Source organism: Cydia pomonella, chromosome 13, assembly GCF_033807575.1.
Source record: "Cydia pomonella isolate Wapato2018A chromosome 13, ilCydPomo1, whole genome shotgun sequence".
Lineage (NCBI taxonomy): Eukaryota > Metazoa > Arthropoda > Insecta > Lepidoptera > Tortricidae > Cydia > Cydia pomonella.
The window spans coordinates 9,131,633-9,145,278 of record NC_084715.1 but is presented as its reverse complement, the minus strand read 5'-3'; the positions used below and the strand labels follow the sequence as shown (position 1 = coordinate 9,145,278).

The 13,646-nt window shown below is 38.4% G+C and overlaps 4 protein-coding genes across 4 annotated transcripts; 2 read left to right on the top strand and 2 right to left on the bottom strand.

Annotated features, from left to right (window-relative positions):
* Positions 1–25: 25 nt before the first annotated feature.
* LOC133524123 (ESF1 homolog) lies at positions 26–8,227 on the bottom strand. Its single transcript, XM_061859975.1, has 9 exons — positions 7,659–8,227; positions 6,685–6,808; positions 6,077–6,179; positions 5,609–5,729; positions 3,977–4,167; positions 3,111–3,197; positions 2,652–2,772; positions 1,164–1,373; positions 26–711 (listed from the first exon to the last, which is right to left on the bottom strand). The coding sequence occupies exons 1-9, from the start codon at positions 8,107–8,109 to the stop codon at positions 47–49; spliced, it is 2,073 nt and encodes a 690-aa protein (XP_061715959.1). The 5' UTR covers positions 8,110–8,227; the 3' UTR covers positions 26–46.
* On the top strand, positions 1,783–2,635 carry LOC133524124 (uncharacterized). The gene has a single exon (XM_061859976.1). The coding sequence runs from the start codon at positions 1,828–1,830 to the stop codon at positions 2,218–2,220; it is 393 nt and encodes a 130-aa protein (XP_061715960.1). The 5' UTR covers positions 1,783–1,827; the 3' UTR covers positions 2,221–2,635.
* Positions 8,228–8,728: 501 nt separating the features above from the next.
* LOC133524127 (TP53-regulated inhibitor of apoptosis 1-like) lies at positions 8,729–9,620 on the top strand. Its single transcript, XM_061859978.1, has 2 exons — positions 8,729–9,037; positions 9,126–9,620. The coding sequence occupies exons 1-2, from the start codon at positions 8,891–8,893 to the stop codon at positions 9,222–9,224; spliced, it is 246 nt and encodes an 81-aa protein (XP_061715962.1). The 5' UTR covers positions 8,729–8,890; the 3' UTR covers positions 9,225–9,620.
* On the bottom strand, positions 9,566–13,154 carry LOC133524125 (transcription elongation factor SPT4). Its single transcript, XM_061859977.1, has 4 exons — positions 12,936–13,154; positions 12,747–12,853; positions 11,707–11,762; positions 9,566–9,765 (listed from the first exon to the last, which is right to left on the bottom strand). Exons 1-4 carry the CDS (start codon positions 13,008–13,010, stop codon positions 9,647–9,649), a joined length of 357 nt encoding a protein of 118 aa, XP_061715961.1. The 5' UTR covers positions 13,011–13,154; the 3' UTR covers positions 9,566–9,646.
* Positions 13,155–13,646: the final 492 nt, after the last annotated feature.

Sequence of the window (13,646 nt, the reverse complement as noted above, 5' to 3'; positions counted from 1 at the left end):
ACGACTACATTAAATGAAACACAAATTCAATTATCGTACATAACATTTACTTCTTTAGAACATCTCTAGTTTTGCGTTTAATATTTTTAACAAGCAGACTCAACTCTGCGTCCTCTCTTGACTTCTTAGGCTGCACTTCCTCCGCCGGATTATCGGCTGGTCTTCTCTTCAGTTTCTCCTGGATAAGCTTTTCCATGTTCTTCGTCTTCTTAAAGTTAGGATCAGTTGGATCAATATTGAAATGATGTGAGTTGTAAAGTGCAGAGAATCTCTGATCATTCAAATTGATTTCGAAATCGGGTAGTGCTTGTTTCTGTTCTAACATCTTCTGTTTTAATTTCTTTTTCCGCTTGGATTTCTTTGTGGTGCTTTCTGCCTCCTGAATCTTCTTGAGGCTGAAGTGTACTTTACCATCATCATCATCGTCTAATAAAAGTTCTAATTCTTGCTTATGTTTTTCGTCTTCCTCAGTTGGTTCTGTGTCGGTCTCTGTTTGTTTCTTCTTAGATTTTTTACTTTGCTTAAATTCAGGTTTGTTAAACTCTTCGGCGAAGTAAGGATCGTTCATGTCAATGTCGGAGGGGACATCGTCGGAGTCTGCTTCTGACGTATGTTCTTTATCTTGCGCTTTCTGTTTGTTTAGTCTTTTTTGTTTTTTCTTCTCTTTCTTCTTGTTCATTAGTTTCTCGAAGGGCGTCAGGTTTTTGTCATCTAAAAAGAAAGTACCAAATTAATAAGTTATCAGTTTATATTAAAATCAAATATCTTTGTAAAAAATACGAACACGCGTCATAACTATTGTTACGCAATTCTATTTAGGGCTTTGTGAGATTCTTAAACCCAGTTATTTAAACTGCAATAGATAGAAAAAGCTCCGTTTTAGGGTTCTGTACCCAAAAGGTGAAACGGGACCCTATTACTAAGACTCCGCTGCCCGTTCGTCCGTATGTCACCAGGTTGTATCTCATGAACCGTGATAGTTAGATTGGAATTTTCACAGATGATGTATTTCTGTTGCCGCTATAACAATGTATTTCAAATATTAAAATGACGCTTCGATTGCCCAATTTCCTACCAAAACTGTCGGGTTTTGTACTACAAAGTCCGTTGGCCTAGAATATATACACGTTATTTGAATAAAAATAAAAAAATAAATTGTATACCTTGGTTAATCTTCTTCTTCACGAGTTCCTGCGCCTTGTCTTTGACCCCAAGGCCCCACGTGATCTCCATCTCCATATCTTTGTTCTTCTTGCTCTCTTCTTTTTTGTCGATCTCTTCTAGAAGCTTCTTGTACTTCTGGATGGGATCCTCGTCGTCGTGTGATTGGGAGCCGCCGTTCGCCTGTTTCTCACCTTCTGGCGCATCCTCGTCTGGTAAAAAAGTAATAATATAAAAATAATTGTAGGTGTAAAATGATGAAACTTATGTAACTGATGATGGGGGCTTATGAAACTTAATAAATCAGACTTGTATGATCAAAAAATTACAAGCACCTAAAGCAAGGTTATATTCGCGCATATATTGTTTTAAATATAAGCCAAGTTTAATTAAATCTTGTGTTAAGAGGAAAGTGGATGGCCGCTGCTTCTCCATACAAACGTAGTCCTCATTTTCCTCTCTAGACTCTTCAGGTGGCATATGTCGTTTTTGAGTTATTGGGATTTTGATTTTATTACAAATAATCAAATTTGAAATTTAAATGACATAATCGATCGGAAGTCGACGGCCTACCACTCCAAGGGATAACATTATGGAAAATATTTTTACAAAATTTGATTAGTATTAACCAAAGGAAAGGTATACAAGACAGCTGTAAGACCAGCTATGGTGTACGGTGCCGAATGTTGGGCGATCCATAAACATCATGAACAAAAACTCCATACCTGTGAGATGAAGATGCTGAGGTGGGCGGCCGGCGTAACGAGACTCGATAAAGTACACAACGAACACATCAGAGGAAGCTACAAGGTCGCCCCCATCACTGACAAGATCAAAGAATCCCGCATGAGATGGTACGGACACGTCATGAGACGAGATGAAGATCATGTCGTCAAGAAAGCTCTCTCACTACCAGACAGCAAGAGAGGAAGAGGACGACCGCTTGCTACGTGGAGGTCCACTATATCAAAGGATTTGAAACAGGCCCAGCTGAACGAAGAGACAACCCAGGATCGACCGATCTGGCGCATGAGAACGAGGAGGGCCGACCCCAAATAATGGGAAGAGGCACGGAAAGAAGAAGAAGAAGAAGAAGATTAGTATTAACCATAGCTATGCCCATTGGTTTTTTTCTATCTTTAATTACTATATGACAAACTGAACCCATATAGTTTCGTCATGTCCGTCTGTCTGTCCATATGTCACAGTCATTTTACTCGACGACTAAGTTACATAACGAGTATTATGTAAGCCGCCACTCAAGTTTCAGAATTTAAAATTAAACAATAAAATGTTTATTTATAAACATGAACGTTTGGGTGGGGCAGTCTTTCGATAGATCTTGGTCGGTTTTTCTTATTTTAACTGGGATAAGTTTTACAGATAATGAAATGCAACGCGCGAGAGATATAATTTTTATTGTCTATTTCGCCAGATAGGTACTGCCACGGAGCTCTCATGCTAAGTACCGAAACTTCAAAAACTGTTACCTTCGTCTTCGCTGTTCGACGCCAGATAGTCCCTGAGGCAGTCCTCGTCCGCGCGGCCGGCGCCGGCGGCGCGCAGCGCCTCCGCCCGCGCCGGTGCCGTCGCATCCCATGTCAACTCCACCTTCAATAATGATTAATTGCTTGTTGATATGTATGGTAAAAATCAAAGAATCCAATATATTAGATGAAAATTATCGTCAATAGACCGCGGGCCAGGGGCATATAGCGTCAGTCGTCGCCTCCCGGCTGAGACTGTGTAAGATGATAGTTAGGATGCGTGCCTCGGCCGAGGCGGCGCGCGCGTTTTCCTCGCCTGAGCGCGCCGCCTCGGCCGAGCCACGTCTACACTGACCGGTTTGTGCGCGAGAACATTTCCTCGCGCGTATGCTCGCTCTGTGTGGACCCGCCTATTTGGCAATAATTTGTGAAACAATGTAAATAAATTCAACAATTGTTCACCTTAGCCTGCTGCAGCGCCGTCGTCGTGAACAGCCGAGGTTTGTACTTCGACATGTCCGGCAGCTGGGAGCAAGTTTCCCGCGGTTCCTGTAATAAATTACCGTGTTTATTTGCAGCGTCAGAACATTAATCTGAAAGAAAAGACTGTGGTCTACCGTAAAGTTGGATCAGATTGGCCCATGAAGGGTAACTTTGGCCATGAAAGGTAACATTGGTCCACACAGAGCGAGCATACACGCGAGGCAATTTCCTCGCGCACAAAACGGCCAATGTAGACGTGCCTCGGCCGAGGCGTCGCGCGCATTTTCCTCGCCCAAGCGCGCCAATACGCGCGAGGAAATTGCCTCGCGCGTATGCTCGCTCTGTGTGGACCGGCCTATCGGCATTAATTCGGTTCAGGTTTTAGAATAGAATAGAATAGAAATCTTTATTGCGAAACCATGGTACATAATAGTTGTTATATTAGAGTGTGAAAACACATGGCACCCTGTTAGGGCATTGCAAATAATCTTACATCTAGGTATTCTAGTTTCTGAACGGTAGGACTAGTATATATCATGTAATGTTCTTAATTAAATATAAACAACATTGTCTAAACTTATCAAAATTTTATTATACGAGTAGCATTGAAATTATTGCTCATTTACATTTAATTCGTTTTAGCTGCCCATTCATGTTTTTGTATTCGACCCTACTATAATTAATGTAATTATCACTTAAAAAAGTTTAAGTGCCTGTTAGTTACTTCCGCAGTTTACCTTGTATTAGATATCAAATCTAATGGCTGGAATTGCCTAGACACAAGTAAGAAATTGGAACTATGATTACATATGATCTGTTAGCCTTTGAACACGAACAGGTCTGACCTGGTCAAACGTGACGTCGTCCGGTATGAACCGCATGTCGAGCCGCGTCGCACTGCTCTCGTACTCCATGCCGTCGCACTCGCTGTACAGCTTGTCGGCGGTGGCCACCGAGTCGCACTCCACCACGGCGTAGTAATACTTCAAGCGGTTTAGCTGGTAGCGGCGTAGTTTCTCCATATGGTAGGTTGATCCTGGTGGCAATAATTCAATGTAAATATTAGATGGAAGAAACTATTGGTCTGTAAAGGTGGGTCCATATCTCACAGATCTGGAGAATGTGCCGTTAGAGGGCGAATTAATCGCTAACTTCTCCTTTTTGCGTTTTCTTTTTTTCCTTGTTTTTTCCTTTTTTTTTCTTGAGAGGCGAGTCTTTATTTGTGGACCGTCTATTCACAAATGGTGCGCTATATTAGCTGCATAATTTTCAATGTCATAACAGAACGCGTCTTATGAGTTGATCCTTGATAAGTAGGATCGATTGTAGTAAAAAATGTTTGTGAAAACTACATAAATAATAGTATTTTATGCATCAGTTGTATAAGAAGGGTCAAAAAAGGCGAGTGGTGTGAGTTACAATGTGAGCCGGAGCCGAAGGCGTAGGCGAACATTGTAAAGGAATACGCCACGAGAATTTTTTGACCTACTTATACAACGTTGCATACAATATTTTTCCTACGAGTCAACAAAAATAAATCTTAATTTAGGTAAACAAATTACAGCAAAAGTATATAGCCAAGACGCGCGAGCATACCTTGTTACGCGCCCGGCCCGCCCCGGGCCGCGGCCGGCCGGTCGGCGACACCTCCTCGTAACTCATGAGGCCCTGGTACTCGCTACTTGCTAAATTAATTTTTTGGACAGTTTTTTTCAATTTTGGCCACCGTAGCCTACGGAGACTAACAAGCAACGCTAAGCGGTCTTCGTAGTCTATGGGTGTTGCTATATTACGGGTGTCACATGCGTGTTTCTGACTTATGACGTAATTATTTTTACTATGCAACCAAATGAATATTTTGTAAGTTGGCATCAATGCACTTAGTTTAAAACTGTATTCGTTTTGGTTTTGTTAGGTTGGTAGCCATTAATCGCAGTAACATTATAGCTTATAAAAGCACAAGAGCTTTTATGAGGAATAGACTATATAGACTTTTCTTGAAATCTTTTATGTATGTTCTTATATTCGTGTTAATGAATGCATAAATGACAGATAACAGTAGAGGAGTAGGAAAATTAATAAATAGTATTATAGGACAATATTACACAAATTGACTAAGTCCAACAGTTACATATTATTGCATTACATAAATTTGGACAAAGTGAGCTACCTCATGGATTTAAGCTTATTGGTACACTTAGCGCGTTATTAGGCGGGTCCACACAAAGTGTACACGTGCCTCGACCGAGGCGGCACGTTCAGGCGAGGAAAACGCGCGCGCCGCCTTGGCCGAGGCAAGTGTACACTGGCCGTTTTGTGCGCGAGGAAATTGCCTCGCGCGTGTGCTTGCTAGTGTGCTTGCCTATTTATGAATGTCTATCAAATCTAAGAAGCATTTACGTGTTTGTTAGAAAAAGGCAAAATACAATGGTTTGCTAAGTTTTATAAATAACGGGGGTTAGAGAATATTTACTAACCTTCCTCGTTTCCGCCGTCATCAGACAAGCCACTATCCGCCTCGCCCTGCTCAGTGAGTTCTATGGGTCCTCGGACCTCTTCCTCTTGCATGCGTTTTAAACCATACTCGGACGGATAAATCTGCAATAGAAACCAGTATGAATACATGTGATTTTTATTCAAAAAATCCCAACATTACAGTTTTATTTGTTCTTAAGTTTTAGAACTATATTCTGATTTGTATTCTATGATGCACTATTTGGTGCAGTAAGGTATGTGGCTTCTAAATAGGTATGACGATTACTGAGTTCAAATCCAGCTCCATATCATTTCACGGAACTCACATACAAAATATAATTTGAGATTTACTAGTTACATAATATTTATTTCAAACATTGACATAAGACTCCTACACAGTTGAATACATCACAAACACTCCCCAAGTTCTTACCTGTACTTCGTATTTTTTTGTATATTGTGATACATACTGTAATTTTATAAATGATGCCTCCCGGGGGTAGGAAAGAGCTGAGCAGCACCATGATGTCTGCTGCCTTTATGTTGTCCCAGTCCATGTTGCAAATTGCTATTCTGAAAATAAGTAACAAACACTTCAATTTTGGATCCTTTGAATAGATTGGATGTAAGTTGTATTAAAATACACACCAATTTTTGGGGACTCCCTCTGGTTGCATAACAACTTTTGTCATATTTTTAATTGTCATAACAATTTATGCATAAGATTGTAAGTAATAAAAATCTTTAGTGAGAATTATTCCTGAGCATAACTGGGTTTTTGTCATAAGTTGCCATATTTTTTATAGTCATAAATTTAATTTGCATAAATTTTTAGATTAGGTTCGTTAGGTATGCACAAAAAATATATGACAACTGCTACGTACCTATGTCATCAAATATTATGGCTAAAAATGTATGACACAATATAATATGACTTTTCATTTGTATGCGCAATGATGATGACACAAATTGGTATGCGTATCAAAGATATGACTTAATCTTGTATGCAGCCCAATATGGACCCCAATTTTTGACCTCTTATTGATGGGATAATAATTTATTAACAGCCATTACCAACCTTTTAGTGGACTCCTCAGTGGTCTCTGCTTCTGCATCCAGTTCCCCCCACTCGTGTTCCACCTCACTCTCCCCCTCCTCCTCGCTGCTCTCCTCATCTGAAGAGCTGTCCGTTAAAAGGACACCTGCAACAACCAAAAATATCATAGCATTTGTTAGTAGGGAGAACCTATCATTACAATCATTATCATGTGTTAGGGGAAGCAAACGGTTTTTAATTTTATACAATTATAAACCAGTTTATATTGTGTGTGAAGTACCTATATTTAAGCTACATATTCACTATAAACATTTTTGTTCAGAAACCAGGTTTATAAACAATGTTTCGAAATGAGTACCATACACATTTTGAGAAATTTTGTTTACCAACACTGTTTATAAACAAAATTGTTTATAGTGAATATGTGCCCTTGATTTTATTGTGTTTAATTTCATAACACAAAGCAGTTAAAGAGCACAAAACAAGTTAATTAATCTGTGGAAATGGACCAAAAATACTATTTACTCCCCACCAGCACAAAGGAGACGTAATGAGGCTTGAAATCAAAAGTATCAGTGAGGCATGTATATTGGCCGTTTTGGGCATGAGGAAATTGCTTCGCACACATGCTCGCTCTGTGTGGACCCTCCTAATTCTTCGACAACAATGCTGCGGGCAGCACTACATTTCAAGTAACAAAAAATTTAAAGTCATATAAACCAAAGCATAATTATTTTTTATTAAAATGTTTGCAATGGAAGCATTTGGTGGATTTTAAAAACATACTCTTTTCATAGTGTTATTGCCGCCATTAATGCAACTGCATCCACTACTTAACAATCGTATTTAACGCATTCAGTGCTCATTCATTCACAACACATTGTTTTGCCTCCATGAAGCATTTTCACTACATACTGGGTAACCAATGTTATTGGCTATGACCGCAGCTCAGCGGTGAATGTGTTAGCAGTAAAATTGTGTCATTCGATATTTACCTTCTCCTCGAGCATAATCAATGTCTAGATCCAACAGCCTCTGTTTAGTTTTCGGGTTTAATTTGCCTCGCATTAGTTTGTCATTTTCAAACTTGGGTCCACCATCGTCGTTCTGCTCATCGTCACTCTGGGGTCGTTTGACGAATCTTCCAGGAGTAGCTTCATCCTTTTGAACTTCAGCACCAGTTCCTTCCTGAACTTCCTCATCTTCAGAATCAGAACTTTCTTCTGACTCTTCCAATTCATAGTATTTCCTCAAATTTTCCGTTGAAGTTTCATTTACAGGTCTTCCTCTCTTATCCACGGTATATTTCACTTTAAACTTAGAATCATTGAACATAGACTGAAATCGTTTGTCGATTTTAACCTTCCTTTCATGTTTAGGTATTTGTCTGTAACGTGGATCGTTTAGATATTTTGCAAAACGACTATCTTTGAGTATATCACCCATGTTTACCGTAGAGTAACGATGGAAATATTACAAGAAATCAATGTTTTCTTTATCCAAATCTTCAATAATCATAACCTAAAATACTGAATGTAAAACGTCAGAAAAACGTGAACCAAGATACTGTGCTGCTCCTATATACGCAATATATTATGCAACTATTGCGTAAAGAGCAAAGTAAGTATTTGAAGTATTATAGCCCGATTATAGGCAAAGAGTAATTTAAAGTAAGAATTCAAAGTCACAGGTTTACAATAAAAATCCGAATTATATGTTTTTAAACCGTTTATTTCAATAGTAGGCAGTAATTTCGAAATAAGGGGTGACTTTAATAATGAGATTGCGAATTGACTGCGTAGCTGAAATGCGTACATTGGATTGTTTTAAAATGACACAGCCACTGCTGGTTGAAAGCAGTATTTTCATGTGTAAAATTCCATTGAAAGACAGAATTCGCGGTAGGATTCAAATTACAAACTCAGGGGAATAATACTATTAGTATACTTCCTTTGAATATGCTAATATAAATGTTTGAGATGGAAAATACACTTAGAACATCAAAACCTAGCTTTTTTTTCAGATAAAGAATCTACTCAATAAGACCATGTCAGTAGAATGTTGTGCTTGGGGAAAAATACTTTTTTACTCTGTCAAGCCAATGTCAAATTATTTATTACTTGCACTATAGTACAGTACAGCAGTTCATCGATTTCTTTCAGATTTCATTAGATTCACGCTATTTCATTATAAAACAAAGTAAATACTATCAATTAATATATACATAATGAACAGCATTGGAGAAGAGTGCACTGAGCTTAAGAAGAAATATGACGATTGTTTTAATTCTTGGTTTTCGGACAGATTTCTGAAGGGCGACCACGATGATTCGATGTGCGCCGGAATATTCAAGATTTATCAAGAATGTGTTAAGGTAGACCTTCTAGATTAGATTATACAGCTCGAGATCAATTTAGTTATCAGAGTTTTGAATATACTTATCTAAGTCTTCATTGTTTCAGAACGCTATGAAGGCGCATAACATTGATTTTAAAGAAATTGATAAAGATGTTCTGGGCACAGAGTTCGAGTTCAAAGCACCGCCACCAGGCAGCAGTTGACAGATGTATCGTTGCATCTGTGCTTTGAGTTCCATGACGTGTTGGAAACCACAAAAGCCGCAACAACAGTTGGAGTACAAAGTGAATAACAATACCTCACTAGGTTGAGAACAATGTTTTGTTGTTCCTGGTCGTAAAGTTTAACTACACTAGTTACACTAATATAAAAGAGACATGTATGTAAAATGAAAATCCATATTTAGTTCTTATTTAAGTGGCAGGAAAGTTATTGATGTGCTTACACCTTTTTTAATACTGTTAAAAATGCTTATGAAATGCATTTCGTGGCATATCCTGTTTAAGCACATAATTGTTAGAATGTATGTTTATGTAAATAGACATTAGATATTACAAATTTTATTTAATAAATGGATTTATTTTTAAAATGAGAGTTTACATAGGAAGTAATTTATTGGTTGTTCTTATCGCTGGCTGGTATCTCTAGGTCGGTATACAATGCCACGGCTCTTCATTTCCCTGATGACTCCGGCTGGCAGTCGTCCGGATACTGAGATTGCGTAGACTCCTTGACGAAATCGGCCTGTGGAAAAAAAATCTGTTGATTCGGACTCTTTGTGTGATTTGAGCCACAATTACTTAACAATCCGAGGCCATGGCCTAGAAAAATGCTTGAGGCATCAATATATCTGAATCCAAAAATCCAAGGGTCGGCAGTGCGCATTAACTCCCTTTGATTTGTAGGAGTACATAGACTGCAGTGACTGCTTACCATCAAGTGGGCCTTGTATGATTATTTGCCATTAACTTAATTTAAAAAAAATGTCCAGCATATTATGGACAAAGTGCAACACAATATATGGAAAGATGGAACTCTTAAAAAGCTTCAGGATACTTTTTGCACAAAATATGTAACAGGGCACTCACATTAGAAATGGACAGCTTTTAGAGCTTTTAGCTTTTAGAGACTATATTATATTATATGTACTAGCCACTGCTGTCTCTGACCACAAATTGTAAAAGCTCCCACCCTCTCCTCCTTAGTACTCTCAGACTAAACTGCAACCCCCATTACATGAATTGTGGGATAAAAGGTATTGCCCTTTGGCACGTAATCTAGGACGACAGACATTGATACAGATTTTATGTGATCCCAATATAAAATGTCAAAACATAAAAAAACACATTTTTAATGTTAGGATGATATGGGATAGTTTTTAAATTGTTGTCGTTTTTAGGGTTCCCGTACCTTGAAAGGTAAAAAACGGAACCTGTCAGTCTGTCAAGACCCTTTTATTTTCTCAGGACCGCGTGGAGGTATAAAGCTGGAATTTATATCAAATACTCAGGTCTACTGTCCCTTGGAGCTGTGAAAAAAATCAAACTTCTAAGCCAACGCAATCAAAAGATAGAGCCCTATATGCCCCAAATTTCTGAAAATTTTCCACACTCGCAAGCACAGTATAATAGTAGCAGTAACCAATCTCCGGCCCTTTAGGAGCGCGTGATGCTTGCTGACCCTGAGCGCACAGGGTTGTTGCACAAATTTAGGTGTTATTAAACAATATGTAGTTGATATTAAGTAATATGCTAGTAATAGTCACCACATCAGTCAGTACACAAACGAATTATTATACTTGCGTACCTATTTCATTGAATTAATACTCTATACACTTGAATACGATTCGTCTTGGCTAATAATCTAAAATAAATAATATGGATTAATATATAATGTTTATTTATAATAGTAGTGTTTAGATAGTGACTTTTATCTCTCTGTACTGATACAATTCGTCTTGGCTAATAATCTAAAATAAATATGGATTAATATATATATATATATATGTGTGTATGCATGTTTATTTATAATGGTAGTGTTTAGATAGTGACTTTTATGTCTTTGTACTGATTTTCTTTTCCGCACCAATTGTAAGTTTCTGTTTGGCCCAATGGTTGACTGGTAAAGAATGCCTTAAGTTAGCACTGTTTATACAATTTCTTATTAGACGGGGTGACTGTTCCGGATAATCCGCGTCAGCTAGCGGAGGCCCGCTGTGACGCGGTGCCGCGGAATGACACGGGCCGCGCGCGTACGTACACGGCACGCACACATACAAACCGCGCGATGTACTTTTGTTCGACGTTTATCTACTGTATTATACTGTGTCGCAAGGGAATCAAAACCTACAGGGTACTTCCCGTGAACTCGGAATCTTGAAGTTTGGTACGAAGCAACGTCTTATAGCACAGATAAAGGAAAAATTGCGAATTTACATAATAATTGAAATTGCGTAATTTTTTAGTTACATCATATAATTATATATACCTAATTACCTACAGGTTTGTATGGAACCCTCGGTGCACGAGTCCGACTCACACTTGGCCGGTTTTTTTTTTTGATAGCTACTTCTCTATTCTACACATAATAAGTGCAATCACTGCAACAATGGCTATTTATTCCCATATTTAGAATAGAATAGGCTAGAATATCTACTTGTACAGGTCACTCTAGACATGGACTTACTGATGCGCTGCCACTTGCACACCCAACTGTCCTCTGGGCTCATTACTGCTATCATTCTGAAAACAAATGTAATTCAAGTCAGAATGTTATACTTTTAACAGAGCAATTCTTGTATATTAATATATTTCAGGGATATCAGAAACTTGATCCTTGATCCAATGGTTGCGATGAAATTTATTGGTATATGGGGATTTTTAGGGGCAAAAATATCAATCTAGTCTTTATTGTACATACATACCAGCACTGACAGATACACCTTACGTGCTAATAGTGTTGTTATTAATATGTAATTGTATTGTTATTAATAAGTCTTGTCTCTCTCTAGTCTTATCTCTGGGAAAAAATGCATTTTTGAGTTTTTATATGTTTTCCGAGCAAACATTGGTCTCCCAGTTCATGAATCAGGCATAGTTTTTTTGAAATATAACTTTTTTAATTCACACCTTCATGATACTTATTAGATAGAAAAAGAGTCTCAGATACATGTAATATTTAACAAAACAATCAAATTGACAGGTAATTTAATCTTAATACACACACAGAATGAAATTGCCCTATGAGGAAATTGTCTCCCACAAAGCAGCTTGCTCTGTGATGGCCTGTCTCATAAGAGGCATTGTGGCTTTGCATGCATTTGCCTCAACAATCAGAGGGTCTACCGCGAACCATGTTCGACGTGTTGCCTCCCTGTCACACTTAGCTACTAATTTACAAGTGCAATAGAGAGGCAACACGTCGAACGTGGTTCGCGGTAGGCCCTCTGATCAGTTTCCTGTGGGTTGGTTCCTTTTCTCAAAACTATATCATAACATTTTATTAGTAAGCCAAAAAGTTTACATTTCATATTGTTAACTGTGTTACAAAATAAATAGAGTATCCACAGGATGTTAAGAAAGAGTTAAGAGTCTAAGAACTGGTGTACAGAGGGCCTACCGCGAACCACGTGTTGCCTCCCTAACACTTACGTACGAATTTACAAGTGCGAGAGAGAGGCAACACATCGAACGTTCGCGGTAGGGCCTCTGTAGTCATTTACCCACCCATCGAAATTGTTACTGGTGCAGTCATAAACGTTGTCTTTGTTTTGTTTCATTCGAAGAAACTCGTCGCAGTTGTCACATCCATCGTACTCAAATTGGTCGAATGTCTGGAATCAAATCAGAGGTGCGAAAAGGGAATACTTGGTAACATTCATATGAAAATACTAAATTTGCGATGAGATGACTTACCTTTATTAAGGAGCAAACTAAACAGGCCCGAAGGCCTCTTAAATCTTTTGGCACCACATCCAAATTCAAAGACATTTTGTCTTGTTAACTTAATATCCAATTCTGCGCTTGTATCGAATATTCTAGGGAGTAATTTAGGCTCGAAATTTCTGTTTTGAAGATCCGATACGCGATAAAAGCAACACAACAGTGACACAAACCAAACTGACACTTTTGATCAGTGCTGCCAGCTGAGCAGAGGAGAATTATCGTAGTTGAGTGTCAAAATTATCGTAGCGATCTCTCGAAAAATCTCGTACGCCTATCAAAAAGTCACTGCTCCCAAAATTTCTTGCAAAATAAGCCTACATGTACAATGTATAATCGAAGAAAACGCAATTTTCACCTAAATTGCGCAAAAAACAGTTTTATACATATTTATGTATTTTTGTGATAGTCCCAAACAGTTTACAAGGAATTTCAACATTTTTGACGTAAACCAAGGAGCCGAACAACCAAAAGGTACTAATTGTAGCCTATTGCTAAGGAAAGTGTCGTATTTTGCTTCAAAAACTTGAATTTTTGGGTGACATCGTGCAAGGGCTGAAACTATCGTGCTTTTGCGTACGATAATGCACTTTGGAACGTACATCGTACCGAAGCCGAAATTATAGTATGTGTATACGATAACTAACGTACGCCTGGCAACACTGCTTTTGATTGTCAGTTAAC

Coding starts and splice junctions, on each gene's coding strand:
- LOC133524127 (XM_061859978.1), top strand. CDS start 8,891: ATGAACAGCATTGGAGAAGAGTGCACTGAGCTTAAGAAGAAATATGAC. Junction 9,038..9,125: donor TTTATCAAGAATGTGTTAAG/GTAGACCTTCTA, acceptor TCATTGTTTCAG/AACGCTATGAAGGCGCATAA.
- LOC133524125 (XM_061859977.1), bottom strand. CDS start 13,010: ATGTCTTTGAATTTGGATGTGGTGCCAAAAGATTTAAGAGGCCTTCGG. Junction 12,854..12,935: donor TAGTTTGCTCCTTAATAAAG/GTAAGTCATCTC, acceptor ATTTGATTCCAG/ACATTCGACCAATTTGAGTA. Junction 11,763..12,746: donor ACCAGTAACAATTTCGATGG/GTGGGTAAATGA, acceptor ATTTGTTTTCAG/AATGATAGCAGTAATGAGCC.
- LOC133524124 (XM_061859976.1), top strand. CDS start 1,828: ATGGTGTACGGTGCCGAATGTTGGGCGATCCATAAACATCATGAACAA.
- LOC133524123 (XM_061859975.1), bottom strand. CDS start 8,109: ATGGGTGATATACTCAAAGATAGTCGTTTTGCAAAATATCTAAACGAT. Junction 5,730..6,076: donor GCATCATTTATAAAATTACA/GTATGTATCACA, acceptor TTTCTATTGCAG/ATTTATCCGTCCGAGTATGG. Junction 3,198..3,976: donor ACGACGTCACGTTTGACCAG/GTCAGACCTGTT, acceptor AATTTATTACAG/GAACCGCGGGAAACTTGCTC.